Raw genomic sequence first — 12671 nt, 5'->3', positions numbered from 1 at the left:
CTGACTCCTAGTTGAAGAGCATGAAGGACAATCTTACAAACGTCCTTTGTATTATTGTGTCATAGTCCATGGATGTTACTATACATTCAGTATATGTGGTTCTTGTGAATATCTCGGGAACACCTTGGGGGATATCGTCAAATTTGGCACAAGCGTTCAATTGGACTCAAGGATGAACTGATTTTGATGATATTGGTGCTCAGAGGTCAAAGGTTAAGGTCAGTGTGACCTCACAAAGCATGTTTTTGACCAGAACTTAAGAATTCATATGCTAATTATGACAACATTTCACACAAATGTGTGTGTGTGTTTGTGTGTGATGTAATTTTTATGCAAAAGGTCAACTTCACTGTGACATCTTAATGTTCTGCACATACATTTGATCCCTGGGGTCCAAAAGTCTGAGACCACTTTCCCATTCACTTGAATGGGTGAGTCGTCTAATCCAGAGTCTGGACAGACATGGATGTAAACTGGAACTTAACTGCTTGGCAGAGGAATACATCTTCAAGGCGGTAATTCTAGTTTATCCATCTGTCTTGGAGGTGGGAAACTTCCTTGTTCTTTGTTATCTTCAAAACACACAGACATCCCTTGCAGTGTGCTCATTCAAGTGTACAGTATATTTGTGTTTGTGTGGGATGTGAAATTGTCATTTGATGTTTTTCCACAGTTTCATATAGGAACCACTGCTGCTGCACACTACACATCATTATATCTTTCAGAAATGGCAGAAGCCCATACATTTTAAAAAATATCATGGACACAAGCATAGAGGAGTAGAATCTCTAGAAATGTCCAGTAGCTTTCACTGCAGCTGTCACATTGTACTTCAGCATTAATAGTGAGTGTTCAAATTTTCTGCAGAAGTAGTGGGATTCAGGAGAAGAATAGTATGACCTTATGTCATCTTGTCCAAAACAGCTCTGAATCATCCCATTCATTTATTCAATGTTGTCTTACTGCATGGAAAGGATAACCAAATCTGTCTGTGTGTGTGTGTGTGTGTGTGTGTGTGTGTGTGTGTGTGTGTGTGTGTGTGTGTGTGTGTGTGTTTCCCACTACATGTGTCTATATTTCTCTTTCTAGGTTTTGACTTAGTACGCTGTGAGGAGCCAGGTATCCCTAGTTATGGCTATAAGATCCAGGACGACGGTCATTATGCCAACACTTTTGTCCTGTACTCCTGCAACCCTGGATATAGTCTCCATGGCAGCAGTACACTGACCTGTCTTAGCGGGGACAGACGTGTCTGGGACAAACCACTTCCTTCCTGTATCGGTCAGTATGTCATTACGTGTGTAAGTTCTACTGTATGTATATTAATAATTCAGAACTACAAGTTCTGAATTACTAACATGTGGGTGATTTTTTTTCACACTGAGTTTGTTCATCCAAAGTCATACATAATGAGAAATAAAGTAGGGAGAAGAAGCAGTCAAAACTACCCCTGTCTGTTTTTGAGCCCCATCAAGAGATATGATGATTCAAACGAGAGAGTGAGTGAACAAGTGATTGAGTCAATTCAGATGAATACTTTGAAAAGTGGGCATGGGGACTGATTCACCACTCTGGGAAATATTTGTAGTGGTACTAATACGCCTCTGAGCGTAAGAACAGCCTGTGCATCTGCACTTGGACAGCAGGATGTCACTGGGTATGAGATTTTAGTGCACCAGGCTTCTATGTATTTTAAGCATGACATGGTTAAGGTGCAAAAATAGGAGATGACTATCTGAATTGAACTTGGATAAATTTATAATGTAAGGCAGACTACTTTCTTGTACACTGAAGGTGTGCACAGTATTTTATGCCAAGGACTTTGACAGAAGCTGTAGCTTTCTGTTCTATTCTCAGCATGCACAAACAGATAAATAGAATATTCTATCAGGAGAGACTTTTTTCAGATGCCAGAAAGTGATGTGATGTAAAAACAATATTGACTCATCTGGAATTGTTGCTTCTTGAATAACTTTAAGATGAAATTGAACTACACACAGATATCACGCCACTAAAGACCTGCATGACAAGAGTGAATCTTTTTAGAAACTCGACAACACAGACGAGTGGAGTGAAAGTACACCAACATGTACTTTACTGGTACAGCCCAAAATTGATGAATGTCTCACTTTCAGATGTTCTTATTTTTAATTTCCCTTGTCTTTTATGTGAATATAGTTACAGTAGTGGGAATAATTCCACCTTGAGTAATTAAACTTTTCTCATCTAAAACAGTTTACCCACATCAACTGTGATAGGATGACTAATTATGATAAAAATAATTCTTTGTTTTTTGGGATTAAGAGTCAGACTTCACATAATTTTGACTCTGTCTTCAACAGACATTGATGACAAAAGCAACAGTTTATTGTAATTTCGAAAAATACATACAGCTGGTTCTCATATGAATAGCATGTAAAATCACAAAAAAGTGACATAAAACAACCATTAAGTTGTATCAAAGTATATCCATTTGTAGTTTTAAGGCCATAAAGTGGAGTAAATTAATATAGTTTGAAGGAAGCCCAATATAATAATCATCATGACTGCTGCTCTGCACTCCCACAATATCAGGTTTTAATTTTCACACAGTGAAAATTACAAAATAAAGGTTTCTCATTTGGCATATCTAGAACATATTTGAATATTTCCAGGTTTTGAGGTAGATAAGCTGCCAGGGGCAGATTTAGCTTTAGTTATAGCTCTTAATTAGGTCGGAGAGGAGTATGCCAAACGAATCAAGTGCTTTGACATGGCAATTTTTATGGACCCGTGAAAGTCATTTTGTGTTTTAGCTTTAACATATAAAGCTGGGCTTTCTGATTCCATATTGTCATTCAGGAACCACCAGTGAAGCATGAACTTGATGTTGAAATCCCTAAAGCAAATTCACAATTTTTATTGTCCATAATTCCTGCTTGTCCATAAATATTTTGTGGCTTTGCATATTTTACAAACTGAACCACTTTCCCTTTAAGTATTTCTACCTTTTTGGTTGGATGTAGGCACTTGGCACTTGTTCATTTGGAATTCCCTACAGCAGAGCCAAACCTTGTGTCTTTTTAACCTGCCAAAACACCTGAGCTCTCTGAGGTGGGACATGGCCTCATGTAGTTGCTAATGGCAACTCAAAAGAATGTGTGCTCATAGGTGTGTGTGTGTGTGTGTGTGTGTGTGTGTGTGTGTGTGTGTGTGTGTGGAATGAGAATGAGTATGTGCTTTTGGCTGTGTGTGTGTGTGTGTGTGTGTGTGTGTGTGGGTGTGTGGGTGTGTGGGTGTGTGTGTGTGAGTGAGTATGAGTGTATGAGTGAGTGCGTGCCTCCGCAGTCTGTCAGTCATTAATTTGCAGCTGCTCTGTCACTGCCTTATTTTAGGTAAGCCAGCAACCAGGAGAGTACTTGCTGACAGAGCCCTGGGCTAACTACCTCTATAGCTAAATTTGTATCTCCATCCTTTGTCTGTTTGTTGGAGTGTTTGTCTTTCTGAATGTCTCCGTCCCCGTCAGTCTGTCTTGGCCCCATATCTGTGTGTGATTGCATGGAGGCAAGGAGATGGCTTTGCCTCAGGCTGTTTCTATACAGTCTTTCCCTCTTTCTCCCACACTGAGTTAAAACAGAGCCGTGGTATACCTCTGTGGGACTCTTTCTCTCATTCTCTCTCTTCCTCTATTCATACAGTACACCTGTCTGTCTTCCACTCTATATGTGTGCCTGTTATTCTCTCTTTCTTTTTCTGTCTTGGAAAATTGCAGTTCTCAGTGGCTCAGGCTTGCTAAATAACTCTTGTTTTCCTCTCTTTATTTTCTTTCTTTCTATCACCAGGGATTGAAACAACTGGTTAAATTGTGTGCTGGCGTAATTGCATAAGTGTTTTCAAGTATTTTTCTGGCCTTGTGTGTTACTGGTGTGTGGTTATCTGTTTCTCCCTTTGTGTTTGTGTTTACAAGTGAGCGTGTATTTGCGTGCATTCTGCCTAGGGTAATGCAACAGCAGTTGGTTGTCATGTTATTGTAGATTGCAGAGCTGTGTTAATGGTGTTCTCTTAACTCACACAAACACGCAATGCATACACAGATATAAAACCTTCTCTGTACCAAACTGTTTTCTAATCAGCAGCGATCTGCTGGCTCAGTGGGCTACCATGTGTACCATGTACTACCATGATGAGTTTAAATCTGCTCCCAGCCTTTTCCCCTGCCTCCTGCTATCTCCTGTTTCCTCACCTCTGAAAACAATATAAAAATAACACAAAAAGCCAGTTCTCTCTTGTGCATTAAACAGTGTTTTTTTCTTGAACTTTGCACACTATAGAGAAATCCTTATGGGAAAACAGCCATCAAAGTTACTCACTAACCTTGAAAGTGTATAGCAGGAGCTTGGATAATTCAAGGTTGATTTAATGATTCAAGCCTTTCTAAACCGATTCTCATTTAACTCAACCTTCACACCTCAGAGTAATTTACAGCAAAGTAGAAGAGCCGACTCTTACAGAGATGAATTGAAATGTTAATATGGCTGGAAAGAAAACCAGAAAATATGATACAAAGAATCTGGTTGTATTGAGAATAGAGGTCTTCACGGATCCCAAATGTCTGACCCGATCCCAAAACGATGGAACGTCTACCTGAACCTGGCATGCATCAATTAGTTTTTCAAAACATGGATACCCAATGGGGACCTGAGCACTGTCAGACCCAATCACAATACACCCAAGGATAAGAAGACCCAATTCACCAACACGGGCAGCAGCATGAGGCTCTGTTGAACAATCATCAGTATAATAATATCCTTAGAATAAATGTAAAGTCACAGAAACTAATTCTGAGAATGATTTTTGTTTACATGCATCAAAGACTAATTTTTATGAATAATTGAAAATTATATTTTCTCCTTTACCAACATTCTGCAGCTAACTGGGTAATAGACAGACAATGATAATTTTCTAACCAAGCTAATATTTATTATTCTAATTCTAAAAAGTAATTGTTATTTAATGGCATTCATTTTTTACATAGGTTACTGATAAATCCTGAAATATGCCCGGATGCCTGGTTGTTAGAGACAGAAAGATTAGAGCTGTGGCAGTAAAACGAGACCCTACTGGATCCCATTAGATAGAGTATAATTTGAGATTTCAGGTCACGAGTCAGGTTTTGGTTCCTCAGAATCAAGTCACACTGTGTGTGAAGACCTCTAATTGAGAGTGCCACAGTAAACAGATGAACATGGACTAATCATCTAAAACAGAGAGTGCCAGAACTACTAATCTGCAGAATTATAGCTTATCTTGTACACATATATGTGCTTAACAGGGTTATCAAGTTTCGGATTCACTGATTCACTGTGACCGTGCAGGTGAACTGGTGTAAGATTTTTCTTTGTAAGATGTATTGCCTTTGTTTGGTCACCTCATAAGAAGCTAGTGTGATGACTTGTATTCTTCAATACACTTCAAATGTCTTTGTGATTGAGAAGTGTGGGCTATATGGCTGAGAGGGCTACAGTTCACCAATAATATCTGCTGCAGAGTTTATAATTCATAGTAACCCCGCAGTAATCCTTCAGTATATGGCTTTATCCTGTGCCCCTCTTTCCAGCTAAATGTGAAGATTATGTAACTAGGGTTGTAAGATATATCCTTGCTCCTTAATACAGATGGAAGCAATAGACAATAATACCTATAAATTATACAATAGGTTAAGCTAAAACAAGAAGACAAAATATGTGTATTTTTTTCCATTGATGTTTGATCATCCCTTTGTCTCGTGTCCTTGTAGCGGAGTGTGGAGGTCACATAACTGGAGCAGTGTCTGGACGGATTCTGTCTCCAGGCTATCCTGCTCCTTATGACAACAACCTCCACTGTACCTGGACTATAGAGGCTGATACAGGCAAGACTATCAGGTAACTATGAAGCACACAGAATCCCCTGTGAACATGATCATGGCCTACAGTTGTGGTTGAGTGTTTTTGGTTTTACATTACAATAATAGGATTTTATAGCATGATTCCCATGTAACAACAACTTTAACTCTATATGCACTATAGAGGCAAACCCTCACAAAACTGTCAGGTAATAATATATTCACTAATTAGAGATAAACGCTCACTGTCAAAGGCACTGCTGTGTCGGAGAGTACACCACATTAGTCATTATGCCACCGTCGTGTTTCTCAACACATTATGGCTACTGCTGACATTTATGTGTGTGTCTGTGTGTGTGTGTGTGTGTGTGCTAGTGTGACCTGTCTGCTCTCTGCTCTGCTTCATTTTATTTTACAGTTGACATGATCTTTGGTGAATCTGCTGACTAAAACAAAGCAGTGGTTAATGTTTGTACCTAATCTCTGATCTCCTGTGTATTTTCTTGTTTTCTCAGCCTCCACTTCATCGTCTTTGACACTGAGATCGGCCATGATATCCTGAGAGTTTGGGATGGTCCATCTGGGCCATCAGATGGGGGGATCCTGTTGAAAGAATGGTCGGGCCCAGCCCTACCTGAAGATATCCACTCGACTTTCAACATACTCACACTGCAGTTTGATTCAGACTATTTCATCAGCAAGCAAGGATTTTCTATACAGTTCTCCAGTGAGTATATGTCGGTGGAAACTCTGAATGACAGAAAAAAAAATCAAAAATGTACCATGATTCCTCTCAATTTGTGTGGTCTGCCTCACTCTATCCCCAAGATCCATTTATGAAGAAAAACCAATTACTGAATTAGCAATTAAATTAGCTAATTAACAAACTCAGGATTCATCGCACATATAGTTTCTTAGTTATTATATAAACCTCATTTATATTGGCTAGAAGAGAATTAATCTGGAATTAATGCTACATTTAACAGGATTTCTGAAAAACCTTTAGCCAAAGAATCAAATGAGAAATTTAATATCTCACCCTGGGACCCAGGCTCACTAAGTACTGAAAAAGCCCACCGGAGATCTGTGGCTCAGTTTAGTTTGTCTCCCACAGTTTAGGAAACCAGGAGGTATGGTAACAAAGCTATGAGTTTTACTTCATCTCAGGTTAGTTATATAACAGTTTAGTGATAAAAATTTCTTTGAGTCACAGTAATTTTGTGAAATGAATTAACACCAGATGATAATAATAAATACTATAAATAATTAAATAAGTAATGACCAAAATCCATTTCCATTCATCTTAAGGGCTTTGTCTTTAAATAACCATTTTGTAATAAGAGTTCAGTTTTTTAATCATACTGATACTACTGCTGTTGTTTCTCCACATATTTATTAAAAGAAAAGACAGCCTGCACAATTACTGTACCCATTGGGTGTAGAGATGACCTTTGCTGTTTGAGTCACTGGACCTAAAAATCTCTGTTCACTGTCCTTTCAAAATCATTGGCTAAAGTCACTGTGATCCACTGTAGCAGCAAATCAATCAGAGACATACCTGAGTAAGAAAAAGTTAGGAAGCAGGAGAGCACTCAGTGAAGGAGCTCTTACCTTCACAGCTGCTTATTCACCTGAGCGCATAAACACACACACACACACACACACACACACACACACACACACACACACACACACGCACACACAATATAGCTATTTAACTCCCAACACAATTCAAACACAAGCCCATATATCTCCAATTGCTCTGTAGTTCACATACTGTACATCTGTATAAACAAACATGTACACTCAAATTCCAGATATAACTGTCACAACTTTTTTTAAGAGATGTATATTCCTAGTCATAAATATTTGCATCCAACACACTCTCTCTATCTTTCTCAAATGTTTATTTTTTTCCATTGTCCACATATTTAAAACAATAAATATTTGCACTCACTAACGTGCTAATCAAAACACTTTTATTCCATTAATATGGTAATGACTCCTTATATTTACCTCCATGTTGATTTACTAAAGCAACCACCACACTCATTTATTTAAATCAAGGTCTGTGGATCGATTCAGCGAGCGGTTTTTAGGTATGATATTACTACAAGTATATTTCATTTTGTCCTCTTTCTCTCCTCTTGGTGTCCCTATCTGCCCCCCGGCCATATGGAATAAATATAGTTCTGTTCTGGAAAGATGTAATAAATACGATGTTGTAATACATACATGCAACATCTGTTGGAATACTTGTGAAAATATAATGTGCATGTTCACTGTGGAGTGTAATTCATAAGGCTGGCTTTCATGCAAACATGTTCTACTATTATCTTGGCGTGGGCTCTGGCCAAGATTTGATCTATAAATTTCAGTGTATCTGAAGCTTTGTGATTAATTGTTGAGTCTTCTGCATAATGAGGATTCAAGCAGTAGCTAATGCTGACCCATCTTTTCTTTGGCAGATTAATGTTAAGGCCAAATAATGTGTTCTCAAAGCACTTTTTATTGTAATGATAAAAATCAAAAATTCAGGATTGAACTGAAAGAAGGAGAAGCTCAGTTTTTCTTTTTGTTTGACAGAGGGAGATCACTTATCGATTCATCATCTGTCTCTTGACTCTCTTTCCTTTTAATTCTTCCTATTGCTAATCACTCAGCACTTTGGAAGCAGTTTTTGCCATGGATGTAATCATTAAATATGCAATCAGACTGAGGTAGCAAACAAGTATACAATGCGGTCCAGCTGGCGAAAACATTATTTATATTTTTATTATTATTATTCTTTTGTAATTAAATGTTTTCCCCAAAATTGTACTGTTTTGCAAATGATTTGTTGGCCCACTTGCAATACCTTTGCAGCCTACCAGTGCACCACGGTCCACTGCTTTAGGCATTAGTTGGTCTGATGGAAGCACTACAGCATATTTAAACACAATCGCAAACCTCATAGCTGAAACCTCTGCACTGTGAGGTTGATTGTAGTGAAACAAAAATATAAATCTAGTTATCGGTAGTGAGCACGCTGCTAAACCTGAACCTGAACCCATTTAAAAGCAAAAAGACAGCACAAGGTCAAATTTGACTGAACCTAGAGGGATGATCTTTTTATCATTTAGTTACTAGCTAGTCAGGCTGAGCATGAGCTTTCACATTTTTCTCCAGCTGCCACTACTACCTTTTAATAGAATCATTTTGTCAGTCATTGTCAGTTTGATGACAGTAAGCCCCATTAGGACTCAGACACTCTTTGTCTGCAGCTGCCAGCGATGATAATACTATTGTGTTTGAGTGCGCTTGTCCCACCGTCTCTCTTTCTCTCTACCAATGGTACGTCAATATCTGTCTCTCTTTGTCTGTTTCACACTCTTCAGCCACTACAGCAACGACCTGCAATGACCCAGGCATCCCTGTAAATGGTTCTCGATACGGGGACAGTAAAGAGCCTGGTGACAGTATGACGTTCCAGTGTGACCCAGGCTACCAGCTGGAAGGCCAGGACACCATCACATGTGTACGGATGGATAACAGATTCTACTGGCAACCTGACCCTCCAACGTGTGTAGGTAGGTGAACATTACTGTGTGGATCACTGACTGCCAAACTCAGATTCAATTAAGTAAGAGTTGAAATATGAGAGAGTGGTGTGATGAGTGAGACTTTAATTAAATTTATATCATATTGCATCCGAAAGAATGTGGACTAAATATGAAAAAAGGCAGTAGACATTAAGATTTTGTGATAATATCCATCAAACACCAACATTTGCACTATTTTTTCTTATGAATACATCCAACAATGGAAGACACAAAACCTCTGGAGTTGGTGTGATCCAGAGTTATATCTTAAGCTTGAAACTGAGAGAGTAAACAACAAATGTCCCAGTTGAGGTCCCTTGGGTGTCCCTGTCTTGTTCTGCCATGTCTGACATACTACTCTGGAGACAAATCAACTGCAACCTCCAGGTGAAGTTATGTCTAATGTCAAAAGATGCTGCTGCTGGATAATCTGATGGATATCCATACAAGAGGTATGCTCTTTAAAATCAAGGAGAAGTTGAAAATGTGCTGAAGAAACTGTGATTGGGATGAGCATTGAATGTCATTCAAGAAAATTCAACATGCAGTACCAGAACCTCCTAAATTTCATCCTCACCTCTGCAGCTGTGCTGGACGAGCGGTCAGTAAGGCAGAGTTGAGATAGTGAGGCGTGTGGACATGAGTAGAAGGGTTCAAAAAAGAAAGTCAGGTCAGCTTTGTCGCATTACACAACAATAAAGGTAGCTGTTGAAAAATCAGAGCTTGTTTGCTCTTTTCCTCGATCATCACCACCCTCAAGCCCACCTGCTGCTTAGGGCCAAGTGAGCCTCCACATGCCACTCCACACCTCATTCACACGATTCTGCTGCATTTTGTATTTCAGTCTCCTACTTTCTGCTATGCTTTCCTTCCTCCTCAGCTCTTTCTGACACACTTAATGTCCTCTTCCATTGGTGGTAGGCTGCTGCTGAACTACATGACTTTATTGGGGTAAAGTGTCAAATTAGACAGAGTAGATGAATCAAAATCACCACATTCACGTATAGGTCCTGATATGTTGGATTTTTTGTTATTCAAGGTTCAGGACTAGGTATGACATCACCACATATAGCTGAAGGTGGGATGTAAACAATGTGACCGAGCCCAATGAAAATTCCCGCAGCAAGTAGCATGTTGTCCACCCCTCCAGCTTAGAGCAAAGGACTACAGACATTTGCCTCTCTGTTGCCTTCTCTTTATCAGCCAGCACTATCAGTAAGTCCTCCACCACAGTCACAAAGACCAGTAATTTGCCTTGTAACCATGCCTGTGAAACACATTATGCTCTGTTCCTGATATTGCCTCTGACTCTTTGCCAGTGACCTCACGTTTTACATGACTGTAGATAAAAAGTATGGCTTAAATCTTCCTCCATTTTCTCTGAGCTGAGCCTGCACTCCGCTCTCCTGCACTTTAACCTCAGGTGGTGAATCCCTGGGTGTTCAGCAGCTCCTAAGATTAAACCAGCATTATACACAATAGTCTAGTGCGTAAGTTTGCATGTGTCTGTGAGTGATTTGCAACTGTTAATGCCTTTGTTTGCCTCTATTTCACTGTTGATAATCCGTCCACACCCACCTGCCAACCCCAAGACACCTCCCCATGTTTCAAATTCTTCCTTTACCAAATTGCTGCTTGAACGCATTTGTCTCTCTTTTTAGTATCTCTCTCCTGCTTTCTGGCTTGTTGTGGAATAACAGGACTGCTAGGGGTGATTCTCGCTGCTAACTACCCCCAGCTCTACACTCTGTAACTAAATCTCAACATCTTTCCCTTTCTCGCTTTTGCTCTTTCACCCTCTCCTGCTACCTGTGAAGGTAGTATCAGCAGTCCACAAGGGGTAATTCTTCCTCTCCTAACCAACTCCTGCTATACCTCCCATCACTAACTAACTCTCTTTCTCTCTGCCTACCTGTGGGTGTTATATAAGTGGTCAGTCAGGGGTGATTTTCTTTCCAAATTACCCCAAGCCCAGTGCTGTGTAATCATCTTTTTTTCTCACTCTCTCTCTCTTTTTTGTCTGTCTCTCGCTTTTTCTCTGTCTACAGCAACCTGTGGGGGTAACATCAGTGGACCCTCAGGAGTAATTTTGTCGCCTAACTACCCCCAGCCTTACCCCCCTGGGAAAGAGTGTGATTGGAGAATTAGAGTCAACCCTGACTTTGTTATTGCTCTCATCTTCAAAAGGTAGGCCAAATAAATTTAAAACATGGCACTGTATCTACATACCTTTGTCCTAACATGTTTTTATCTGTGAAACACTGCTCCCTCTCAGGTATTTCTAACATTTTGATTCACTCAATCAAATATTTTATTTCCACTGTATAATAGGTAAAAATAACCAACCAACATCTTCAAAACAATGATTTTATTGTTTAGTTTATTGTTGCGTTTCCTGTGGGGCTTTTCTAAAAGGCAGCATGAGGGCAACAATAAGAGGTGACTAAACAGAAGACACATTAAACTGGCAGATTTGTGATAATTTGCTGTTAATTAAAGATTTATTTTAATTTTGCACTCAAGCTAGAAAACACAATATATTACTATCATAATGGTACCATAGTAAAAGTACCATATGCTATATGAAACATGAGCTATTATGTCAGATGTTGAATTACGCTGATTGGGGGGTGAATATTACTCTGAGAAAATACAAAGTTACCGATGCATGCGTCATGTTGGACGAATTATTGCACACTACACTACATACCATTCAACGACAAGAACGATAAGACAGCAACAGAAATGTGTATTTTTTTCTTAATTTTGAGGCAATAAAGCTGCAGCAAATACATCAGGGCAGAGCAATAGTCTCACTAATGTTATTCATTTTTAATTAGTTTATCCATATAACTGAGAAAACATTAAAATTACAAACTTAAAGATTTAGGGGATGGATGGGGTCCCCAAGTATTTTCTAAAATATATTTCTCTTCTGGCTTAGATTAAAAAATGTATCACTCTCCATGGACTTGGTTCATGAGTTTAGTTTTAGTTTCTGAGTTTATTTTTCAGTGTAGACTTTGTATGACTCACTGTGGCCCACACAGAGTCAAAAAAAGGTCAGTGCTATATAGTCAGGGACGAGGCCCAGTTTATTCTAACATCCAGTTAAGGATCATTAATGTAACCAATAAACCCATGTGAGTGGGGAAAATAGGTAATACATCTGTCTATAAAACTACAGTAAAATCCACGTTTATCATAAGTAACTACAGTGGCTTAAA

At 39.1% G+C, this 12671-nt stretch overlaps 1 protein-coding gene across 1 annotated transcript in view; it reads left to right on the top strand.

Moving 5' to 3' along the window:
- The window catches only part of LOC111645918 (CUB and sushi domain-containing protein 1-like), a 282987-nt gene that overhangs the window by 172126 nt on the left and 98190 nt on the right, over positions 1–12671 (top strand). The window contains exons 24-28 of the mRNA XM_087170782.1: positions 1090–1281; positions 5777–5903; positions 6379–6590; positions 9241–9432; positions 11493–11631. Of these exons, the coding sequence (XP_087026908.1) occupies positions 1090–1281; positions 5777–5903; positions 6379–6590; positions 9241–9432; positions 11493–11631 (862 nt within the window). The remainder of the gene's footprint in view (positions 1–1089; positions 1282–5776; positions 5904–6378; positions 6591–9240; positions 9433–11492; positions 11632–12671) is intronic.

Source organism: Seriola lalandi, unplaced genomic scaffold (genome assembly GCF_002814215.2).
Source record: "Seriola lalandi dorsalis isolate HSWRI2012SDOR001 ecotype SW California unplaced genomic scaffold, Sedor1 jcf7180002054959, whole genome shotgun sequence".
In the NCBI taxonomy this organism is placed as follows: domain Eukaryota; kingdom Metazoa; phylum Chordata; class Actinopteri; order Carangiformes; family Carangidae; genus Seriola; species Seriola lalandi.
Note: the sequence above shows the minus strand (reverse complement) of the source record. Positions and strands in the feature narration are given on the sequence as shown.